General features: G+C 37.0%; 1 protein-coding gene across 26 annotated transcripts in view; it reads left to right on the top strand.

Moving 5' to 3' along the window:
* TRIP12 (thyroid hormone receptor interactor 12) overlaps positions 1-21,787 on the top strand; it is a 147,556-nt gene that overhangs the window by 27,083 nt on the left and 98,686 nt on the right. For all 26 annotated transcript variants that reach the window (XM_072796562.1, XM_072796578.1, XM_072796576.1 and 23 more), the window contains one exon: positions 18,012-18,158. In XM_072796562.1, the coding sequence (XP_072652663.1) occupies positions 18,061-18,158 (98 nt within the window). In that variant the 5' untranslated portion in view covers positions 18,012-18,060. The remainder of the gene's footprint in view (positions 1-18,011; positions 18,159-21,787) is intronic.

Raw genomic sequence — 21,787 nt, 5'->3', positions numbered from 1 at the left:
TGGCATCTAACCCCAGTTGAGCTCTGTGCTCAACAGGGAGTCTGCCTGAGATTCTCTCCCTCTCCTGTCTTCTGGTGCTTGTTCTCTCTCACTCTCTAATCTCAAAAAAAAAAAAAAAAAAAGGAATTGCTATCTTCCTGAATTGAACCTTTTATCATTATGATGGAACTATTTAAAAACTTTATTTATTTACTTTAAAATTTTTAATCTTTTAAAAGTAAGCTCTATGCCCAGAGTGGGGCTTGAACTCCTGGCCCAGGGACCAAGAGTCCGGTGTGCTGATTGAGCCAGCCGGGCGTCCCTGCAGAACCCATTTTTATCTCTAGTAATGTCTTTTTAAAACTTTTAATGTCAGTTTTTTAATGCTAATAAGCTACACCAGCTTTTTTTGTCCAGTGTTTGCATGGTATTTTCTAATTTACTTCGTTTCCCCATCCTGGTATTTTAGATTGGTCTCTTCTAGTTGAAATGTTTTAAAAAATCCAACTAGAGATTGAGTTTTACCATTTTATTTTCTAATTTGTTGCTCTCACTTGAATTTGTTTTTTAATAGATGTATGATTTTAGTCTTTGGTTACTTTAGAAAATAAAATAGTATATCTAACAAGGTTCCTTAACTGGTTCCTTAACTTGTAGAAACACAAAGACTTTATTAGAATAGTATCTCGGTTTACCAGGCTCATTGGCTTTAAGATACTGTTGTCATTTTACTTTCATCAGTTTTTAAAACCTTAACTGGAATTTCATAGAATTAACTTTCATTTACATCTATCTGTCATCCTTGTTAATCTTGCATTTCAGTGCTATGTCAAGGTCCTTTCCTTTGTAATGCTGGTGGAAAAACTCAGTTTTTAAACCGACAAAAGTTAAATTAAAAAAAAAAAGATTCTATTTATCTGTTTGTGGGATGGCTAGAGGGCAGAGGAAAAGACAATCCTAAGCAGGATCCACACCTATGGTGGAGTCCAACTTGGGGCTTGATTTCACAACCTGAAATCATGACCGGAATGGAAACCAAGTTATGACTCTTGGTTAACTGAGCCACCCAGGGGCCCAAAAAGCTTAATTCTTTTTTTTTTTTTTTTTTTTTTAAGATTTTATTTATTTATTCATGAGTGGGGGTGGTGGGAGAGAGAGGCAGAGACACAGGCAAAGGAAGAAGCAGGCTCCATTCAGGGAGCCTGAGGTTGAGACTCGATCCGGTGTCTCCAGGATCACACCCTGGGCTGAAGGCAGGCGCTAAACCGCTGAGCCACCCGGGCTGCCCCAAAGCTTAATTCTTTAAAGATAATTTCATTTAGTATAGAATGCTTGATTGGCATGTATCTTTAGTATGCTGAAGAAAATATAATTTCACTGTCTTCTGGCTTCCATTGTCGCTGAGGGCAGCTGATGATAGTCTGTAAAAAATAATTCCCTCCTTTCTCTTGTGCTGTAAGATTTTCTCTGTCGTTGGTACTTTGTTTTATTCCATAGTTTCATTATGACATGTCTAGGTAACTGTCTTTTTATTTATCTTATTTGAGATCATTTGGGCATCTTGAATTTAAGAGTTGGTATCTTTTAACAGTGCTAGAAAATTCCAAGCCAATAGATGTTAAATATGCTTCACTATGTCTTCATTCTTATACTTCTGAAATTTTAATCTTTTGGCATCTATGTTACATTCTGTGTAATTTATATTTTGATGCTTTGCCTGACTTGGTCTGATATGCTGCCAGACCTGTCTTTTGAGCTTTAGTTTTATTTCCATATTAGAAGTTCCTTTGGTTCTCTTCCAGATTAGGTCCCTTTTAATAGTTGTTTTTGGTTGCCTTTAGTTTTTGCAGTTTTGTTCTTTGTATCTTTTAACATCGGGGGCATTTTGCCTAAGATTTGTCTGATAATTCTAATATCTGAAATCTGTGTGATGGTTTCTGTTTGTGCAGATTCTTGTCTACGGTGCCTTGTTTATTTATGTGTCCTCTTTGTGGTGTCCACTGTTTGTAGTTTATTTGTAGAGGTTTCCTAAAGCCTGGAATAAAGGTGCCTTTATCCAGAGAAGATGTGCATTGCTTCTGTCAGGTATTTAGGGGACTAACACTTTTGCTACCCAAAGTGTAGCCCTCAGGCTGGCAAGGGAGCTTGTTAGAAATGCAGCGTTTCAGGCTTATACCTATATTTTAATAAGAATCTGTATTTAAAAAAAAAATCCATATTTTACTGCCATCCCAGGTCATTCTTAGGCTTAAATATTGAGCAGCTCTGCACTAAAAAAAATGACAAGATTTGGAAAGCTCGGGCTTAAAGTTTCTTGGATATTTCAGATTGTTCAGAATATGACTAGAAATCTTGGCCAGGCATGTATAGATTTTCAGATACAGGTTTTTAATTTTCTCTTTCTCTCCCTTGATGACTCCCTTTGTCCTCACTGCTTAGCAGCAAGGTGATTCATCAGTTGAGTGGGGTAGGGATTTAGGTAGAAATCTGGTCATCTCAGTCCTCAAGGTGTAGCCCAGAGTGTTTTTATTTTTTTAAAATGATAAAGACTAAAATTTGAAATAAGATTAGGTTCTTGTAGTTTGGTCTTGGTCAGGTGAAAAGAGCTCCAAATGATCAGCAGCATTAGTGAGGAAGTATAAATTCGAACAGTGAGATACCACTACACATCAATGAGAATGACTAAATTTAAAAAGATCAATAACACCATGTATTGACAAGGTTATGGAACAACTGGAAATTATCACTTAGTGGTAGTAGTGTAAAATATAGCTGCTTTGGGAAGGGTCTTATGGTTCCTTTAAAAGTTAATCATAACCTTCACAAATATCTAGAGATTCTACTCGTAGTAGTTACATAAGAGAATTGAAAGCATATGTCCATGGAAAGACTTATAGATGTTTGTAGCAGCTTTATTCATAATGGCCCAAACCTAGAAACAGTCCAAGTGTGAATGAATGGATAAACAAAATAGAGTATCACACCGTGGAATACTACTCAGCAGTACACACTGATGTACTCAGCCACATAAATCAGTCTCAGGATATATTGAGTCAAAGAAATTTTGTACAAAACAGTACACATTCCGTGACTCAATTTACATGAAATTGGAAGAGCTAAAGCTAATCTCTAGTTAGAAAAAATAGAATGGTTTTGGAGTTTGGAGGAGTTCGGGATTGACTGGAGCACAAAGAAACTTTCTTGGGTGATACTCTTTCTTGATAGGGATTTAGGTTCCACATTTATTTAGGATTTAGGTGTATGCATTTAACAAAATTCATTAAGTTTTATACTTAAGATTTGTGTATTTCACTGTATGTAAATTTAACTGAAAACCTGAAACAAAATTTGCACACTAGTTAATGATAGTAAAATGATTCTGCAACTTACTTTGAAATGCTTCAAAAATAGGATGGACGTTTAGCAGGACAGGCAGGGATGCATAGGTGAATAGATAGGGATACATCTATGATAAGGAAGAGTAATATACTGCTACTTGTAAAAAGCTAGGTGATGGAATTATAGGTATTTATTGAGCAATTCTCAACTTTGTGTGTTTTGATAATTTTCAATAATAAATCATTGGGGAAAAAGTGTGAGAAGTGAAAAAGATTACAATGAGTTCAGGAAGGGAATTGGATTTATACAACTATCCTGTTTTGCACATTTTGTTCAGTTTGTATTTGTGCCATTTTAAGAGCAATAACTGTTCTTTTGATTTAAAAATGGCTTTTAATTTTTTGGTTTAATCATTTTATACCAGCTGAGAAATTTTTTTTTTTTGGCTGGTAGAAAGCATGAGTGTCACTGGTCCATATCCATTCTAGTGTGCCAAAGACTTGTAGCTCACCATTATTGCTGTCTATATCCATTTATGTATATTGAAGAGATCTAGTGCTCAGTTTATTATTTTTTTATTTTTTAAAAGATTTTTATTTATTCATTAGAGACACACACACACACACACACACACACACACACACAGTCACACACAGGCTGAGGGAGAAGCAGGCTCCATGCAGGGAGCCTGATGTGGGACTCCATCCCAGGACTCCAGGATCATGCCCTGGGCTGAAGGCAGGCGCTAAACCATTGAGTCATTCAGGGATTCCATGGTGCTCAGTTTAGAAGGGCTTTTGTTAATATGCTTTAATGCTTTTTTTGATCCAAGTAGGCTAGTTTCACTTTGTTTTCATTGTATTCCATGTTTACCTGTTAGTTACATTTTCTTGCTTAAGGTGCTGTTGGTTGGTACTTGAGATTTAGCTGGATGCTAAAGTGCAGAGTGCCTGAAGTGGAGGGGTTTTGTCTTTTTGCCAGAGCAGAGTGTATGATAGCTGTTTAGCTCCCCCACCAGTAATTGGGTGAAGTGTTGAACTGATTGTGCATCCTCTGGAGTTTACTGGTAGTACTTGGATCTTACTTACAGTATCAGAAGACTTGTGCTCTGTATGCAGCTTCTTCTCATGTAGAAGGAGGGAATACTTCCACACTTAGAAACAGGACTGTACGAAGATGTATAGGGTCACCATGGCCACTTGTCAAATGATGGGGGGACAGGGTTTGTTTTCTTCTGTATCGACCTCTGAAAGGCCTGTTTTCTTTGATAATTTTAAAGTGTGTGGAATTGGGAGGCAAGGATTTAAAGGATGAATTAATGAAATGTAGGTTGACACATTTAGGTCAAGGATAATTTGTTCTATATCCAGAAGCTTAATTTTTCTCATTTCTAAGAAAAGTGAAATCTCTATGGACACATTTTTTAAATAAGCAAGTGGTGAGGACTCTGAAAACAAAAGCAAATCTTTTCCCTTCTAAAGATCGTAATAACGTATTTTGAGTGCTTACTCTTTCTATGAGAGACTTATGGAGGATTTCAAACATATACAGAAATAGAACTGTAATGAACCTCTGTGTACCCATGACCCAGATCCTACACCATCAATTCCTGGCCACTTTTTTCACCTGTACTTTTAGCCCCGCCTCAATTATTTTGAAGCAAATTTGTGTTGTTACTTGATCTGTAAATATTTCAGTCTGCTTCTTTGAAAGATGAGAACTCCTTTTATAGACCTAAGCTTAATCCTATGACTGTACAATAAAAAATAGTTCCTTAAGCTCTGTAAATATGTAGTTAGTGTTCACATTTTTCATACTGCGTTTTGTTGCTGTAAGTCTCTTAAAATTTAATACGTATGTGCTCCCCCCATCCCCCAGTTTGCTTGCCTTTTTTTTTTTTTTTTAAGATTTTATTTATTTATTACTGAGAGACACAGAGCAGCAGACACAGGCAGGGGGAGAAGCAGGCTCCACGCAGGAAGCCCGGCGCTGGACTTGATCCCAGGTCTCCAGGATCAGGCCCTGGGCTGAAGGCAGGCGCTAAACTGCCGAGCCACCCGGGCAGCCCTTGCTTGCTTTTTTTTTTTTCCTCAAGAAGAGCTCACTAGTTTGCACTAGTATGCAAGGGTGGGAGTGGAGGAGTGGGAGAGGCAGAGGGAGGAGAGAGGGGGAGAGAGAATCTTAAGCAAAGCCCCACACCCAGTGCAGAGCGCAATGGGGGGCTTGATCTTCCAGCCCTAAGTTCAGGACCTGAGCCAAAATCAAGAGTCAGACAACTTAACTGACCCCCCCCCCCAGGTGCCCCTGCTTATTCTATTTTCTAAGTGTTTTAGTTAGTTTTATTAACCTCATGAGATCTGCTTATCCTCAGTTTTTAGATGAGGAAACAGCCTTTCATAGGTAAGAAATTTCTCCAAGGTTAACGTGGTTTATGGTGGAGCCAGAATTCAAACTGATTAAAGAAAAATAGGTGCTTTGTACAGGCTTCCCTCTCTTCCTTACTGTTGACATTTAGGTATTTTTTTTCCCCTTACATATGTACAAACACATAGAAGTTTCCCGTTTCATTCTTGTCTTCAGGTCTCAGCTTAAAATATCTCTTTAGAGAGGTATATTACCTGATGAGTCAGCCTAAAGTAGCCTTTTCCTTCCCACTTCCTGTTTTTCTCTCCGTCCTATTTTTCTCCTATTCCATCTTTTCATGGCACTTAGCACAGTGTGCAAATAGCTTGATTATTTTTTGTCTTCCCAATTGAGCGTGAGCTCCATCCATGCAAAGATTGTTGATGCCTGTCAAGGCTCGCAAATATTGGTTGAGGGAATTAGCTAAGTATTGTGCTTCATATGAGTGCAGCATGTACAAATCTACTTCTTGTATTTAGGACCTCTAAGCATGCCATAGACTTGCTGCAGTGTGCTTATTACTTAACCATTCTCCTTCTGAGAACATTTGGATTCTCTCCAGTTTTTCTATGACATACTGCAGCTAACATCTTGATTACATATATCTTTGCATACTTGTGCAAGTGTTTCTTTAGATTGTTAGATTCCCAGAAGATTCCTAGAAGTGGAATTGCTGGATTCTAAGTAGATGAGTGGCAATTTTTAATTATGGGATGTAGGGAGAGTCATGTAAAGATTGCGAAGGATTAGGTGATACATAAGATAGCAAAAAAAGGTGGTGTAACCTGTGTCAGTTCTGAAACCTACCTGATACTGGAATGAATGTAAGGGGTTTTAGAAAAAATCAGCTGGTTTCCCTTTACCCTCATTCTGATTGGGCCCAGGAATCTGTATGAAAAACTTAGGTTTGGGAATAACAACTCTAAAGTTGTTCTTGCTTATAGATTTGTTACATGTTCTGGCTCATTATGAGGCAGTCATCATACCTACTTATTTTTGGTGATACTACTATTTGTAGAAATGTGCGGCACTGGTCTGTAGAGTATGTGACATTCTAAATATGAGGGTTTTTTTTTTAACTTTTGAAAAATATTTTCTGAGACTTTCAGATTTAGATGCAATTCTTATGACATGATTTTAAACAAATTTGGTACTCTGCATTGTTCTTTGTATTAAAGTTACAGTTTGTATCTTGTCTCTTCAACTTTGAGTTGCATTTTTTTAGCTTTCTTTTCCATGATCCTAGCCACAAACTTGGTGATATTTGTTCCTGAAAATTCTCCAGGATTTAATGCTGTTGACTACAGGTTGCATATTGTTGCATCAAAAAGTTGGTACCAATCCATGATTATCACAGTGTTGAAATACCTTTTGTTGTTGCAAGGCAGGCTAGGTAGACTTTCTAATACAAGCAGTGTTAAAGAAATTAACCTCTTTGATTTCATTATCACGTTGGAATCCACAGCAGTGACAACATGTATTGAAGAAAATATTTGGAAAGTAGTTACCTTCTTAGGTGGGCCCCTATGCTCTAAAAGGTTTACATTTACCAAACATAGAGTTGTTTTTCTCTATCTGCGAGCACCTTGCTGTAAACTATGGGATACTTTGTGTTTTACTTTGAATAACTGATTCTTCCCAGCAGACCTCTTTCTCTTTGGGAGAGAGAGGCATTTTACCAATTACCCTTCTTCTCTCAGTAGCTCTTCCCTTTTGATTATCATTCTGTGATCATGGTGCTAGTAGGTCTTAATAAGGAAGAATTTACACAACATTCTCCATTTAGTGAAAGCTAAAATAAATATTAGGTCAGAGTGTTAAAAGTGTAGAGCAGAATTAGATTTTAGAGACTATGTAGTACAGCACCTTTCCCTTTTTTGTCTCTTCATTTGTGGATAGGTAGAAAAGAACATCTTTAAGAGGATGTACTAAAAATGCTGGTGATAAGCTGACCTTCTACCCCCACTCACCGACTGGCTAATTACGGGAGCCAGCAGGATTGAGACCTCTTAAAACTGGGTCTATGAGCCAACATTGGCCCATGGGCTGAAACTTGCTGACTCTAGTCTGTAATCCTGAGACCTTAACAACAAGAAAGAAATACTCTATTAAATGCAGTCAGTATTTTGAAGGATTATACAAGTAATAGGAGCTAAGATAGGATTCGCATTAGGGGGTGAGGTGCTCTGTATTTTAGAAGTAGCGGGGGTGGATTTTATCTGTTCGTGATAAATTGATCAGAGTACAGTATTCCACAAAATAGACTTTTGGTGCAGTGATAGATAGGAGTTCTTTCAGTGTTTCAGTGTGTCATTCTCTGTGGTCTGTGTTTTAGGCAGTAAGAACTCCATTTTCTTGGAAACAGGATTTGGATTATAAAATTACATTTTTTTAATATGTATCTGGCGTATGGCCTTTGAAGTAATCAGTTTTTGAATTTTTCTGCAGTTTTTAGTAATGAGACCTCATGATTTAAAAAATGAAGATGAGACAATAATCTGCTAAAAATGGCTAGTGTTTTCATGGTTTGTGGGTTGTTTTTTTTTTGGTTATTTTTACCCACTGTCATCTTCTGTAGAGTTAAAATTACAACATATATAATTGTGTAAAGAATTTTATGAGTAGGGAAATAGGTACATGATTCAAAATCCTCAAAAAGGCCTTAAAGGGTCCTATTCTAACAAGGTAAATAGTTTAAAGATTTTTTTTTTAATGTATTGTCTACAGGTAATATTTAAGCCAATGCTTGCTTATATAAAATTACATATGTAGATATATTCTCTGCCCAGCATTCTGTACCTGCTCTTTTGCTTACCAAAATGTTGACAGTAGTTTGGTTTCCAGTGCATAGAGCATTTTCGTTTTCAAAATCTTAGGGTGGTCTTCCTGTTTTATAACGTATTTTATAACCGATTTTTAAAATTGTGCAATAGTATTTTTTTTCTTCTGTTTCTAATAATAACCATGTCCTCCTTTTTTGTCTTCCTCGGTTGTTTCGCCAATTCAAATTTCTTCCTCCGACTTGTAATTAATTTTCAATTTTGCTTTTTTGGTTATTCTCCTTTTTGAGCAGAGCAGATCATCTAGGTGCAAAGCCGTTGTCCTACCTCTGGCTTTGTCGTTTGGTGATTGCCCAGCTGATCTTAATTTTGGAGTTAACTTTTCCCTTACCTGCTTCTCTCTCTGGTTCTAGTCTGTTCCTTCCTTCCTTCCTTCCTTCCTTCCTTCCTTCCTTCCTTCCTTCCTTCCTTCCTTCCTTCCTTCCTTCCTTTTCCTTCCTTTTCCTTCCTTTTCCTTTCTTTTCCTTTCTTTTCCTTTCTTTTTTTTTCTGGTCTTGGTTAATCAGGGTGCCATTAAATACAAATGATGTGTGTACCTGCCTTCTTTTTAGTAGCCACGCCTCTCTTGCTAGACTGGCTCGTGAAACTACCGTAAGGAGGAGGTACTTTGATTTTTGTTGCCCTTGCTCTAGTTTTTAGTTTTTTCAAGGGAAAGGTCTTTGATAAGAACCCTTAAGGTATTATTCTTAACCTTTTTCTTCTTTAAAAACTCTGTGGTCTTTACCTCTTTCCTGTTTTCGGTATAGATTTTACTATATCTGGCAAATGGTCTTCTATGGCTTAGGGTGTAGTCCCATTTTTTTCCTCTAGTTTCATCATAAATGGGATTTTCTTATGAGTTTTAAGCTTTTATTCATTTTGCTTGATTTCAGGAAGGGAAATAAAGAAAAAGAACCTTTACCGTGCTCCTCTTTCTAGGAGGCAACTGTAAATGTCTGTGTTACATCCAAAAATCTTTTGAATCAAGTGCTCTTAGACTCAAGAAATATCAGAGTCCCTGTTATATGCTAATTAACGTATTAACAGTCAGTTGTGAATCTCAGGTCTCGCTGAATAATCTACTTTGTGAAAATAATGCCAAAATTAATCTCATTGACTTGCCATATAGGCGTGTAAAGTAGATTCTCAAGGTGCATTACAATTTTAAATTGTGGCTGTTGGCATCAGTTTGTATGCCTACTGTTGAGTTTGGTTGGTAAATGTTGGGTAACACTTAAAGGATTAAGTGTTTGTTTTAAGCACATTAGTTTTTATTTTATACTTGTTAGTGATGGTATAGTATAGAAATTATTCAGAGTTCAGACCCTGGTGAGTCAGGTGTGTTCTATTTGCCCCTCTCTAAATGGATCAGCTGTCAACAGATCAATAAACAAAAGTGGTTGAATTGGTATTTTGGATTAGAATGGCATAACGTAAAGTGTCCTTTCTACTGGCATTCTGGAGAGCTGGATTCCACTGTCATGTATGTTCCTAAATGGATGCATGCTCTTAAGCAGTTGACCCTCTGCATGTGGATTTCCTCTTGCATAAATGGGATAATTATATCAGCATGGATTGACACTTGAGTTTATGGTTTCTTCTTATGTATGTTCTTACTGCTGCCCAGCAGTCTTCCTTGCTCATGGTCTGCTCCTTTACCTGTTCTCTGTTAGGGAAACTTGAAATCCACTATCTCTTATTTTTCTCGTACATGTTAGTCACAGATTCAGTCAATCTAAGGCACATACTCCTTGCTTTTGTTTATCTTCTCTTGCCTCAGAGATTGCCTTTCTTATCATCTGAGTCTTAGGCTCTTAATTCTTTTTCCTCCTGTAGGAAACTGTACCCCGTTCCAACCTTTTTATAAGTTTTTCCCTTATATTCATAAACATTTTCAAGGCTTATTTTTTCAGAAAGGAAAATCACCCACACTCCTACCCATGTGGCCTGTATCAAACCTGCTTGCCCGTACTTCTTGGCTGTGTCTCCTCCATCCTCTTTATAGCCCCACATTTAGGATTTACTGTCCATTCAACTTAATCATATATACCTTTTCCTCCTCTTCATTTTGGAAACAATTCTCATCAATATCTAAATCTGATGACACTTCTCAGTCTTGTGTTTCTCTCGCTCTCTCCTTTCTTTGACCTTTGAACTTTGCCAATCTTATTCATACTCTTTAGTGTCTGTGACACCACCTTCCTGATCCCTCCTCCATATTTTTTGTTTGTTTTATACAACTTAGTGTTTATTCCGTACACTTCTGATGAGTTTTTGATTCTGCTCAACTGGATTCTTCCTTTTGTGTTTTCCTTAGATTTTAGTGTTTCCTAAGGTTTCATCCTGGGCTTGTTCTTCTCTTTATTCTGCGTACTTTCCATTAAGGAAATGAAATCTCCTTGATGATCTTGGTTTCACCTGGCTTCTGCTCATTGATAATTTCTCTCCTCTATATGTTTTCTTAGCTACTTAATTCCAGATCTTTAGTTCCATCTATAGACTGGAACTCTTTACCTAGATAACCTAAGTAATAACTCAAATTGGACGTGTTTGACATTAGACTTTATTTTTCTGCCCTGTGTTTTATTTGGTAATGTTACTACCATCTCTTCTGTGATTTTTCTCAAGTTAAAAGCATAACTTAAAACTAGAAATAACCTATAGTAAGGATTTTATTCAGCTCACTAATTAATTAAGGGGGAGACCTATTAGGGTAAAGTTGATTTAAAAGCATTTGGGGAACTGGATATTTAGGGGAAATTTAAGTAAGGAATTGTAGAATAAGATTACTGATGCCCCCCAGGGCAGCAAACTGCATCTTTGGGGTTATCTTCTCAGCTGTTGGAGAAGTTATTTGTATTTCTACTAGACACAGATCTGCAAGGCAACTTAAGAATTAGTTTTCTGAACCCCTCAATAATAGCATATAACAAAGTAATTTTCCTCTTTTCTAGAAAATTAATTCCTAGGTGAGCCTGTTAAATAATAATGTTTTGTTTGACATTGGAAGGATATGCTTTCTTGTTTTAGATTACTTTTTTAAAGATTTTATTGATTGATTGATAGAGCGAGCGTGTGCATAAGCAGCAGAGTGGAGAGGGAGAAGCAGGCTCCCCGCTGAGCAGAGAGCCCAGTGCAGGGCTCCATCTCAGGACCTCGAGATCATGATCTGATCCCAAGGCACACACTTAACTGATTGAGCCACCAGGTGCCCCTAGATAACTATTTTTTTTTAAAGAAAATTACTTATTCATGAGAGAGAGAGAGGCGCAGAGACACAGGCGGGGGAGACGCAGGCTCCATGCAGGGAGCCCGAGAGAGAGAGAGAGAGAGAGAGAGAGAGAGAGAGAGAGAGAGAGAGACGCAGGCAGAGGGAGAAGCAGGCACCATGCAGGGAGCCTGATGTGGGACTAGATTCTGGGTCTCCAGGATCATGCCCTGGGCCAAAGGCGGCACTAAACCGCTGAGCCACCCGGGCTGCCCCTAGATAACTTTATAACTTTCCTTAAACCTGTCTCACCAGAGCAAGAAACTTTGAGCATTTCAGATTAGTGTTCTTATTCTTGTGCATGCTGAAATCTCATAACTACAGACCTATGTTCTCTTTACTGATTGTGTAGATTTCATAGTTTCAGTGTTTGACTGCCATCTCTTCATTCCACCTTCCATTAACAGATCTTCATTTATCCTTAGATCTCTGGGGGCTTAATAGTTGATCTGCCTCCATATCTGCAGGTCTTAGATGCAAAATTTTGGGTTTTAGGCCTTTCATGATACAGATCGAACCTGTTTCCAGGTCCAAATTCTTCCCAGATCTCGTGTTTGAGCGCTAATAATATACTCAGCGTTCCTCCATTGTGATTTCCTCATTCCTCTGTGCCCTTCTTAATGGTTTTGCCTTTCGAAGTTGGCCCTTGTCAATCTGATGAGGGCAAAATTAAGTCACCTTTTCTTGTCTGTTCACAGTATCACCTTTGGTACTACTTCTTGGATCATTTAGTGTATTTTCTGACAATTCGTTTAAGGTATTGGTCAGTTAAAACAGATTTTTTTCCCAAAAAAATGTAAAAGGATTAGAATCTTTGGGATATCCTCCCAGCTTGGAATGTCAGGATTCTCAAATGTTTTGATTAAAAAATGGTAAATGTATAATTATTTTTATTTATTTGGCCATATAACATAGTCCTAAAGGGCATGGACTTTAGGTCAAATCTCTGTTTGAATGTGGTCCGGTTACCTGTTTGCCTCTTGGTGTTAGGATTATTTTAACTAAGTGCCACAGTTTCTCGGAAGGAAGGAAATTTCCAGTACCTATTTTTGGTAAGGTTGTTGTGGAAATTACATGAAAAGGCACTTACCTTGGTACATGGTATAAGCACAGAGTAAATGTTACCCATAATTGTTTTTATTTTAGTTTTCACTTTAAAACCTGCATTTTTCCACTAAATATTTTTTCTAGTGTTAAAATGTGTAGCTTGAAAATACTGCTTTTATGTGCTGTACAACGTTGTTATTGCATCATGACATTGGATTGGTTTTGATGCCCCGAAATTGAAATAAATGCTTAGCCGACCTAATTCTCAAGTCACTTGGCCCTTTTCCCTGTACCCAGTGGCTCTTACTCTTCCTCTCTGCTTCTTGTGGGCGGGGATTGCTTCCTGGCTTTCAGCACCTCTCAAACCCTTGCTTTTCTGGAAGCTGAAAGGTTATTCATTCCAGTTTTAAAGATAGTCTTATTTGAAGTCCTTGACATTCTTTCTTAGGGAAAAATGACTTCTTTTGTAAACAAGGATGACGTCTCTTTTATTGTGGAGTTGTTTAATACTACCACTGGGATGTTTAAGTTACCATACTTGCTCCTAAGTCTAAAAAAAAATTTTTTTTTTGGACCTAATATATATAGTTGTTCGCATCTGCAGTTCTGGATGCCATTACTTAGTCTGAAAGTCCATATGCCATATCTTGTTGCATGCAGGCTTCTCAATTGTATAACTTCCCTTATATGTAAAGGAGGAATAATAAAATGGTTTATAAGGCTCATTGGCACATTTAAATTTTGCTTAATAGAATAAACAGAGGAGTAAAGTGTTATGTAATTGTGTATATTACTGTTGTGATTAATTAAACTCTAGTTTCAGAATCTGAAGCTAAACCAAGTCTCCTTTGGAGGACCACATCTAAATAGAGTGCATTAGAAATGGAGGGTGGGGAGACACTAGATAAGACCTTAGTTCGCTTTGGGGCTAGTCATGACACTCTACATTACTAAATTGGAGATTTGTTTTCCATCAGATGTCCTTCATGTGATGATAATTCTGCACAAGTACTAACTAACCTTTGTGGCATTCCTTTCCTACTTGGCCATTTGATTAGGAAGAACTAACACATCCTTGAGTTAATTTTTACAATCTATCTGTGTTCTCAGTTTTACAATGAGTGAATGGTTGGTTTTGTTTTGTTTTGTTTTGTTTCCCCTAACCTCAACCTCTCTTCTGTGGTTTTTGAATTACAAAATGAGAATGAAATCAGTTTCCAAAATGACTGCAGTTGAAGTTTCTTTGAAAGAATATCCTTTTTATAAAACTTAATGAATTTTTAAATGTAGATTAATATGCATTTGTTTTTCCTGAATAAGTTCTGTTTGCCTGAAGAACTACTTTTTCACATGAAATTCAAATGCTGTTTCACTTCAACAGCGAGTAAGTTTGTTGGTCACTTAGCTGTTAACAAAGTCATCACAAGTTTTACAGTCTTGAACATACCCATTAGTGTTTTTATGCTTTTTCTATTGAATTGAAAGTCCTATAGGCCATTTGTTTTATTTCAATTTGTTAGGAATTAATATCAGAAGTGTTAGTGGAAAAAATCCCAGTGATTATTTTCGCAGAAATGAAGGTAGTAAAAGAGTAGTATGTTTCAGGAGTTGGGAGGTAGCGTTACTAATAGGCTGGACTTAAAACTTTGAGTTTCAGCATGAAGATGGAATCTTTTGAGTTCATATTCCTTTCAGGTTATTAAGATACAGATTCTAGGAATATAGTTTTTATATTAGTGTAACTTGTGTTTGTTTTATTTTTAAAATATTTTATTTGAGAGAAAGCACAAGCAGAGGGAGAAGTAGGCTCTCTGCTGAGCCAGGGAGCCCTATGTGGAGCTCAGTCCCAGGACCCTGGGCTAGCAGATGCTTAACCGACTGAGCCACCCAGGCGCCCCCTTGTGTGTGTTTTAAAATTTAATTAGTAAAGTACTGGCATAAGTAATTGGTTAAGACAGTACTGAATATTCATATAGCAAGAAGGAAACTTAGATGGTGAAAGCTTTTGGGCTCTTAACTGGAGCCAAAGAGGAGTTAAATTTGGTTGAAGTTGAGGTGGTGGTGATTGCCAGAAGGGATAGATCTCAGTATCAAGATTCAGAGGATTAGTTCCTCCACAGATGGCTTGAACTTTTTTGAATTTGTCTGTAATACAGAGTTGAACTTGGTCTTCCTGGAAAAGGTCACTTCTAGCTTTGGATTTATTGGTAACCTGCCAGTGGGGGAGAGTCCTACATGTGTCTTGTTAATCTTATATTTACTTTTTTGGGTTTCAAACTTCAGAGTTTAACAGAGCCTGGCCTCCTTCCTTAAAGATCAACTTATGGACTGCTTGATTGGCTCAGTTGGAGCATGCAACTCCTGATCTCATGGTTGTGAATTCAAGTCCCATGTTGGGGGTAAAGATTACTTAAAAATAAAATCTTTTTTTTTTTTTTTTTTTTTTTAAAATCAACTCATGCTTTAAAAGCAGGTAGCACTTTGGTCTTCTTACTTGCCACCCTTTCTCTCTTAAATCTCAAGAATTATCCATGAGCAGGCCATAGGCTGATAATGGTACTGTTGGAGCTCTGAAGATGTTGGGCATATTGTTTAGATTATTTTGGTAACTATAGGTCAGAATAAGGAGTGTAACTTATACTTCTATTTGAATGACTTAACACCGCATGACATACAGTATGCATTTAGTAGCAGAAAATAGGCAGGTGAGTTCTACCAAACTTGTTGAATAATATCTGCTTTTCAAAGTGAAAGTAGCATTATCATGCTAGTCTTTTGTATCCATGCTCTTTAGGGTCCAAGTGAAATGGCATTGTGATGTTTGAACTGGTAAAGATTCTTGTTTGAATTCTGAGATAGAATGGCTTTTCTTTCTTTCTTTTTTAAAGATTTAATTTATTCATGAGAGACACAGAGACAGAGGCAGAGACACAGGCAGAGGGAGAAGCAGGCTCCAAGAAGGGAGCCCGATGTAGGACTCGACCCGGAGTCTCCAGGATCATGCCCTTGGTTGAAGGCGGCACTAAACCGCTGAGCCACCTGAGCTGCCCTTTTTCATTCTTTAATAGGGTGCAGTTCTCTTGTGCAGTATAACTAGGAGAGCTCTTTTAAAATTTCTCCAATTTCTGCACCCACAGAATCAGAATCTCTGAGAGCAAAAGCCAGGCATTCATATTTTGACAAAGCTTCTCAGGTTATTGTGAAGCTTATCCTTAATTAAAAACACCATTTATTGTGTTTATAGCAAAATTCACTTTGAGAACTATTATTGCTAGAAATGTAAACTTACCTTGCTAGTGGTTTTTATGGTGAAGTCTCCCTCAATATAGATTATTTTGCTACAAGTATTCTTTTCTTCTGAGTAAGCATTTATAGTAATAACAGTAATAGTTAATATGTAGTGAGGTTTTGCAATACCAGAGGTACTGTGTTAAGTGGTTTGCATGGATTTCTCATTTAATCGTTCCAACTGCTCTGTGAGGTGAGTTCTTGATTCCCATTCAGTAGACTGAAGGACAGACAACAAGGTGCGTGGACTCAGAATTCAAACTCTGCTAGAGGCAGTTTGATTCCAGAGCCCTTCATTTCTAACTTCTGTGCTAGAATAAACCTGCCTTATTTATGGCTTGCAAAAGGTAAATAACAAAGATGACTCCTTTCATCTCAGGCTTCAGAGCCCAGGTCCTCTTTCTCAATGGCAGGCAGTATTAACAAAGTCTGTCTTATGAATCCTTCCATCAGTTTGCAGGGTGTAGACAATCCATGAGGGTATATACGCAACCTTTTTAAGTATACATACCCACAGCAGGGAGTTTTATACTGTTTACCCTCTACCATATCTTGGGGGAGATCTTTCCATATCGGTACACGTAAATTTAATTTTTCTCTAAATGTTTTAATACTATTTCCTGTTCTTCCTAAAACTGACAGTAATTACATTAGTGATTTGAACTTTCTCACCAGGGTTTGTTTAGTATCTTAATTGATGAAAATGTGGACATATGTGATAGAAACAATCCTTTTCCACTGATTTGGGTCAGCATGTAACTTAAGACCCACTTCCTGTTAAAGGCATGGAATTGAATCTCTTAAAACAAAATCCAGTAATAGATTTAATCATGATTAATTTGCATTCTCTTTAGCACCATTTCCAATAATGTCACATTCATTCTCTTCCCTCCCCAGTAAATAGAATTAAAGAACTCTGCTTGGAGTTTGGCTGGAGGCTTAAGAAAAATTGTGAAGGCCTGATTAATAGAAATTGTGATTCTTTTTATGATAGTAATATTGGCCTTATCAGTTGAACTGATTTTCTTTTGAGTATCAGCCTTTCTTCTGTATTGCAATTAAATTTCTTATAGAAAGTTCATGTTGATTAAGAACTGTGTTTTGAGCTAAATTGTTATACTTAAGAATTATGCTCTCAATTTCTGGTTGCTAACAACTCTGTGAGATAGATAGGTGATATACTGATTTCACAGAAGAGGTAAATGAAATCTAGAAATTAAGTATCTTGTCCAAGGTCACAGCCAGCATAGCTGATGTTGAAATCTAGAATATGTGGGACCATTTCTCAATTCACTGTACTTGAGCTGCTTTCTCTTCATTTCTCCATAGTGTTATGGTTTCATTTGTATTTATGATGGCATTTATTATTCATAGCAATACTGTGAAGTAGGTATGATGTGTTTTTTTTTTTTTTTTTATTTTGTGGCTGAGGAGTTGGAGGCTAGAGGCTCTGATTTGTACAGAGGCATAGTGCTTTTAATGCCTGTTCTATCACAGGACTTGAGCCAAGGTACTCTGATGTTGGGTGCAATGCCCTTTTCTACACACTACAAGAAATGGAAAAGCAAATATAAATTTCTACTGTGCTCTGTTTTCTTTGTGAATTTCCTGGGTGTTCCATACAAAATCTTTAATTTTATGTGCTGAGTTTTGGACCACGTGCCTTAATTTTGGTGTATTCCCAACATCTTATAATATACTAATCAGATTTCAAATAAGGCAGTGTGTAGCATTGGTGAAGGCTGTACAGATTATTTACATAAAATTTCCCCTTCATTTTGGGTGCCCTTTACTTGGTTTTTGTGTTGTACTTTTGATTTTGTAAATCAAAAATAGCTGATTTTTTTCTTATTTTTTTTCCTTTTTAGTGAATGGTAGTGTCTAGAAAGGGTATGTCCCTTCAAGAGAGAGGTGCCAATGTCCAACCGGCCTAATAACAATCCAGGGGGGTCACTGCGACGTTCACAGAGGAACACTGCCGGGGCCCAACCACAAGACGACTCGATAGGAGGAAGGTATGTATTTGATGGTAATTGGTGAAAAAAGTCTTCTTATAAACCTCATCATGAAGACAAAAACTTAAATGGTTCAGTACAAATGGGTAATTTTTTCCTAATTTTTGAGCCAAGTAACAAATAAAACTGGAATTCAAAGCAGTTCTTTCATCATTTCCCAAATGTGCTAGGCTCAAAAAATACTTGTCATTGACATTATCAGAAATCTAATTTAAGGGTCATGACCATATGGTTATATCCTGTTTGGTTTGCCCTTTCTCTTCACTCTCTTAAACACGTGCTATAGCATGGCTTTCAATTGAACATTTTTGGTGCCTCTCTTTATCTGTCATTATTTACATTATTGAAAGGAAGTTTCATTTAAGATCTTGTACTGATAACTAGCTTTTGAGTCCCCTCTCCCCCCCATCTTATTGTTTGACAGCATATGGATGCTGACAGGCTGGTGAAGTGGTCTGACTTTGTGGGCATATCACATCCTCATCATTTTCTTAGTGGTCTGGTGTTAGCAGGGTTTAGTCGGAGTATTTGTATAGGAGTTAGTGTGAAGAATAAGATGCATTCTCTGGAATGGAAAATACTGTGTTGTAATTTAGCCAAAGACTGTCATTTTATGGATAAAATACTTTGAAGTTTACTTTTGCAAGGCGTAATTCTCTGACCCATGTTTAGCTTGCAGTCAGTAATGGCAAGATTCTGACATGACTACCTGATAGAACATTTGGAGGCATTACCATGTATATATTGTCTAGTAAATTTATAAAAAATAAGCATCGACTGTAAAGAGTATATAAAGTTCTCCTGTTGATGTCAGGCTATTTTTAGTAGTTGAGCATTTGGACTTTGGACTAGGACAGCATTCTGTGCCATGACTGCCATTCAATAGCCATGTGTCCTTCGTTATATCTTTTAGGAAACCTCAAGTTGTTAGTCCACACGGTGGGGGGAATATTTGTTTCCTAGGGCTGTTAGTTAACTTCAGCAATGTATGTTACACTGGTAGCACAGCGCTTAATACAGAGCTCTGACCTTGGTTTTTGCTTTTTTACATTCAGATTATTCTTTGTAGCAGCCGCATTTTATTTATCTGTTGATTAAAAAAATATGCCTTTTGCTTTATAAAAACATTGCGTGTTTATTTTAGAGAGCTTAGAAAACACAGAAGAGTATAAAGGAAAACATCCTAATTCCACAATTCAAGTATAACCATGGTTAACATTGGCATAGTTTCCTTAGTCTTCTTTAATGCATGTATATATATGTGCATGTGTTTGCACATATGTGCACATCAGTACTTGTACCATTTTGGGGGTACCTGCCTGGCTCAATTGGTAGAGCATGTGACACTTGGTCTCAGAGTCATGAGTTTGAGCCCCACGTTGGGCATAGAGATTACTTTAAAAAACATTAAAATCAGTGAGTAACTTGAACCTTTTGAACAATTGAAGTTTTACATAGTAATAGTTCTTTTTTCTTTTTCTTTTCTTTTTTTTGAGGATTTTATTTATTTATTCATGAGAGACACAGAGAAAGAGAGAGGTAGAGACTTAGGCAGAGGGAGAAGCAGGCTCATGCAGGAAGCCAGATGTGGGACTCGATCCCGGGACTCTGGAATCATGCACTGAACCAAAGGAAGATGCTCAACCGCTGAGCCACCCAAGCATCCCATAGTAATGTTCTATTTGAACTTTTGTGTATGACTGACAAACAATTTTGGTCTTCATATAGTATACTAGTTCTAAAATCCACAATGCTGTTTCAGCACCATTATCTTTTTTTCTGTATGTTGGTGTTAAATATTTTATTGCCTTATATTTTAAAAATAGCAGGAAACAAATAGAAGTGGTTAATATTAGTCATATGATGTATTAGTTTAAAATCAAGATGGAACTCTGTTGATTTGTAGATTGGCACAATTTTGCTATAGTTTATTTGCTTTAAGTCTGTCAGTGATAACATGTTCAGTTGGTGCACACACCAACTGCAGAAAACAGTATGTAGGCTCCTCAAGAATTAAAAGTAGAAAATAAAATGCAATTCAGTAATTATACTGTTGGGTATCTACCCAAAGAAAACAACATTAATTCCAAAAGATATATGCATCCCTCTGTTCACTGTAGCATTATTTATAATAGCCCGGATATGGAAGTAACCTCTAAACATCCATCTTTCTAACAATGGGTCGAGGAGATGTGGTTATATGTATACAATGGAAATAGTACTCAGCCTAAAAAACAGAATGAAATCTTGCCATTTGAAAAAACATGGATGGAGTTAGGGAATTGTGCTGATTGAATTAAATCAGTCAGAGAAAGACAAATACCATATGATTTCAGTTTTATGTGTAACCTAAAGACAAAATGAACAAACTAAAAACAGAAACAGACTCCTACAGAGAACAAGTTGATAGTTGCCAGAGGGGAGAGGGATGGGTGGCAGGTTGGTTGAAATAGGTGAAGGGGATGAAAAGTTCAAGCTTTCAGTATTAAAATAAGTCACAGATGTGAAAAGTACAGAGGGAATATAGTGGACCACATTGTAATAGTATTGTATTATAGTTGACAGATGGTGACCACACTTAGTGTGGGAGCACTGAGTAATGTATATAGAGTTGTTAGATCACTATGTTGTACACCTGAAGCTAATATTCCCAACCATACTTCAGTAATAACAATTTGAAAAAAAAAATTGTATGCTCAATTGTGAAGGATAAGTATAAAATTTAAAAATGTGTTTGGAATGGCAGAAAACATGCTAAAGAATATAAAGCAGAGTTAAATGAGGGTTTTTGTACTTTCATCCCTTCTCCCTTTTAATAATGTAGCCCATTTCATTTCTTATTGTTTCAGCTTTTGCATGTTTTCAAAAAACATTTCCTGGCGAAACTAGCACAAAAAGAGGGCCAATTCCTACCACCCCCCAACTCCAACCCCCCCCTCATTTAAAACCCAGTATCATCTGTGTCATTTGCTGTGTCCCTAGAATTGTTTAAAAAACATGACTTTATGTTCCGTGTATAGCTATACCATAATTTAGTAATATATATATTTTCCTCATTTTTGTATGGATAAGTATAATTATGAATCAGGACATGCAAATTTAGAATATTAGCCAGAAAAATATTACTGGTTTGACTAAGAATGCAAATTAGGAGATATTTATTCATTTGAATTTTATTTTCCCTTCTTGATTCTTTGCTCATGATAGAATCTCTGACCTGGAAAGAACCTTTTTATCAAAGACCAGGCTTACAGTTGAAACCCTGTAGAGTGTGCTATACTAGAAGTGATCTAACCTCTGAGAAATCTGTCTGGTGATTTTGGGGGTGAGAGAGGACTGGGGTAAGTTAAGAGGGAGTAATTACAACTGTGTTTTCATTTTCTTTTTCTGATGCCTGTTGATTGGCTTTCCTAAGTAAAATGTTGTTATTGTGGCTTCTGATTCAAAAATAGACCTGGTCTTGAAAATGTGCTCCTAGTGACACAGTACCTCCACTCATGCTAATATCAGCATCCACAACAACAGCACACTTTATGGCCTGTTTTAAGCTAAAATTTTCTTATACGTGTTCTTTCAGTAGAGACTCACATAAGCTCTGTGTGCTAATAAATATGTAACCCCTGTTCTCT

Source organism: Canis lupus, chromosome 24 (genome assembly GCF_048164855.1).
Source record: "Canis lupus baileyi chromosome 24, mCanLup2.hap1, whole genome shotgun sequence".
NCBI lineage: Eukaryota > Metazoa > Chordata > Mammalia > Carnivora > Canidae > Canis > Canis lupus.
This window is presented reverse-complemented; position numbering and strand designations above follow the sequence as displayed.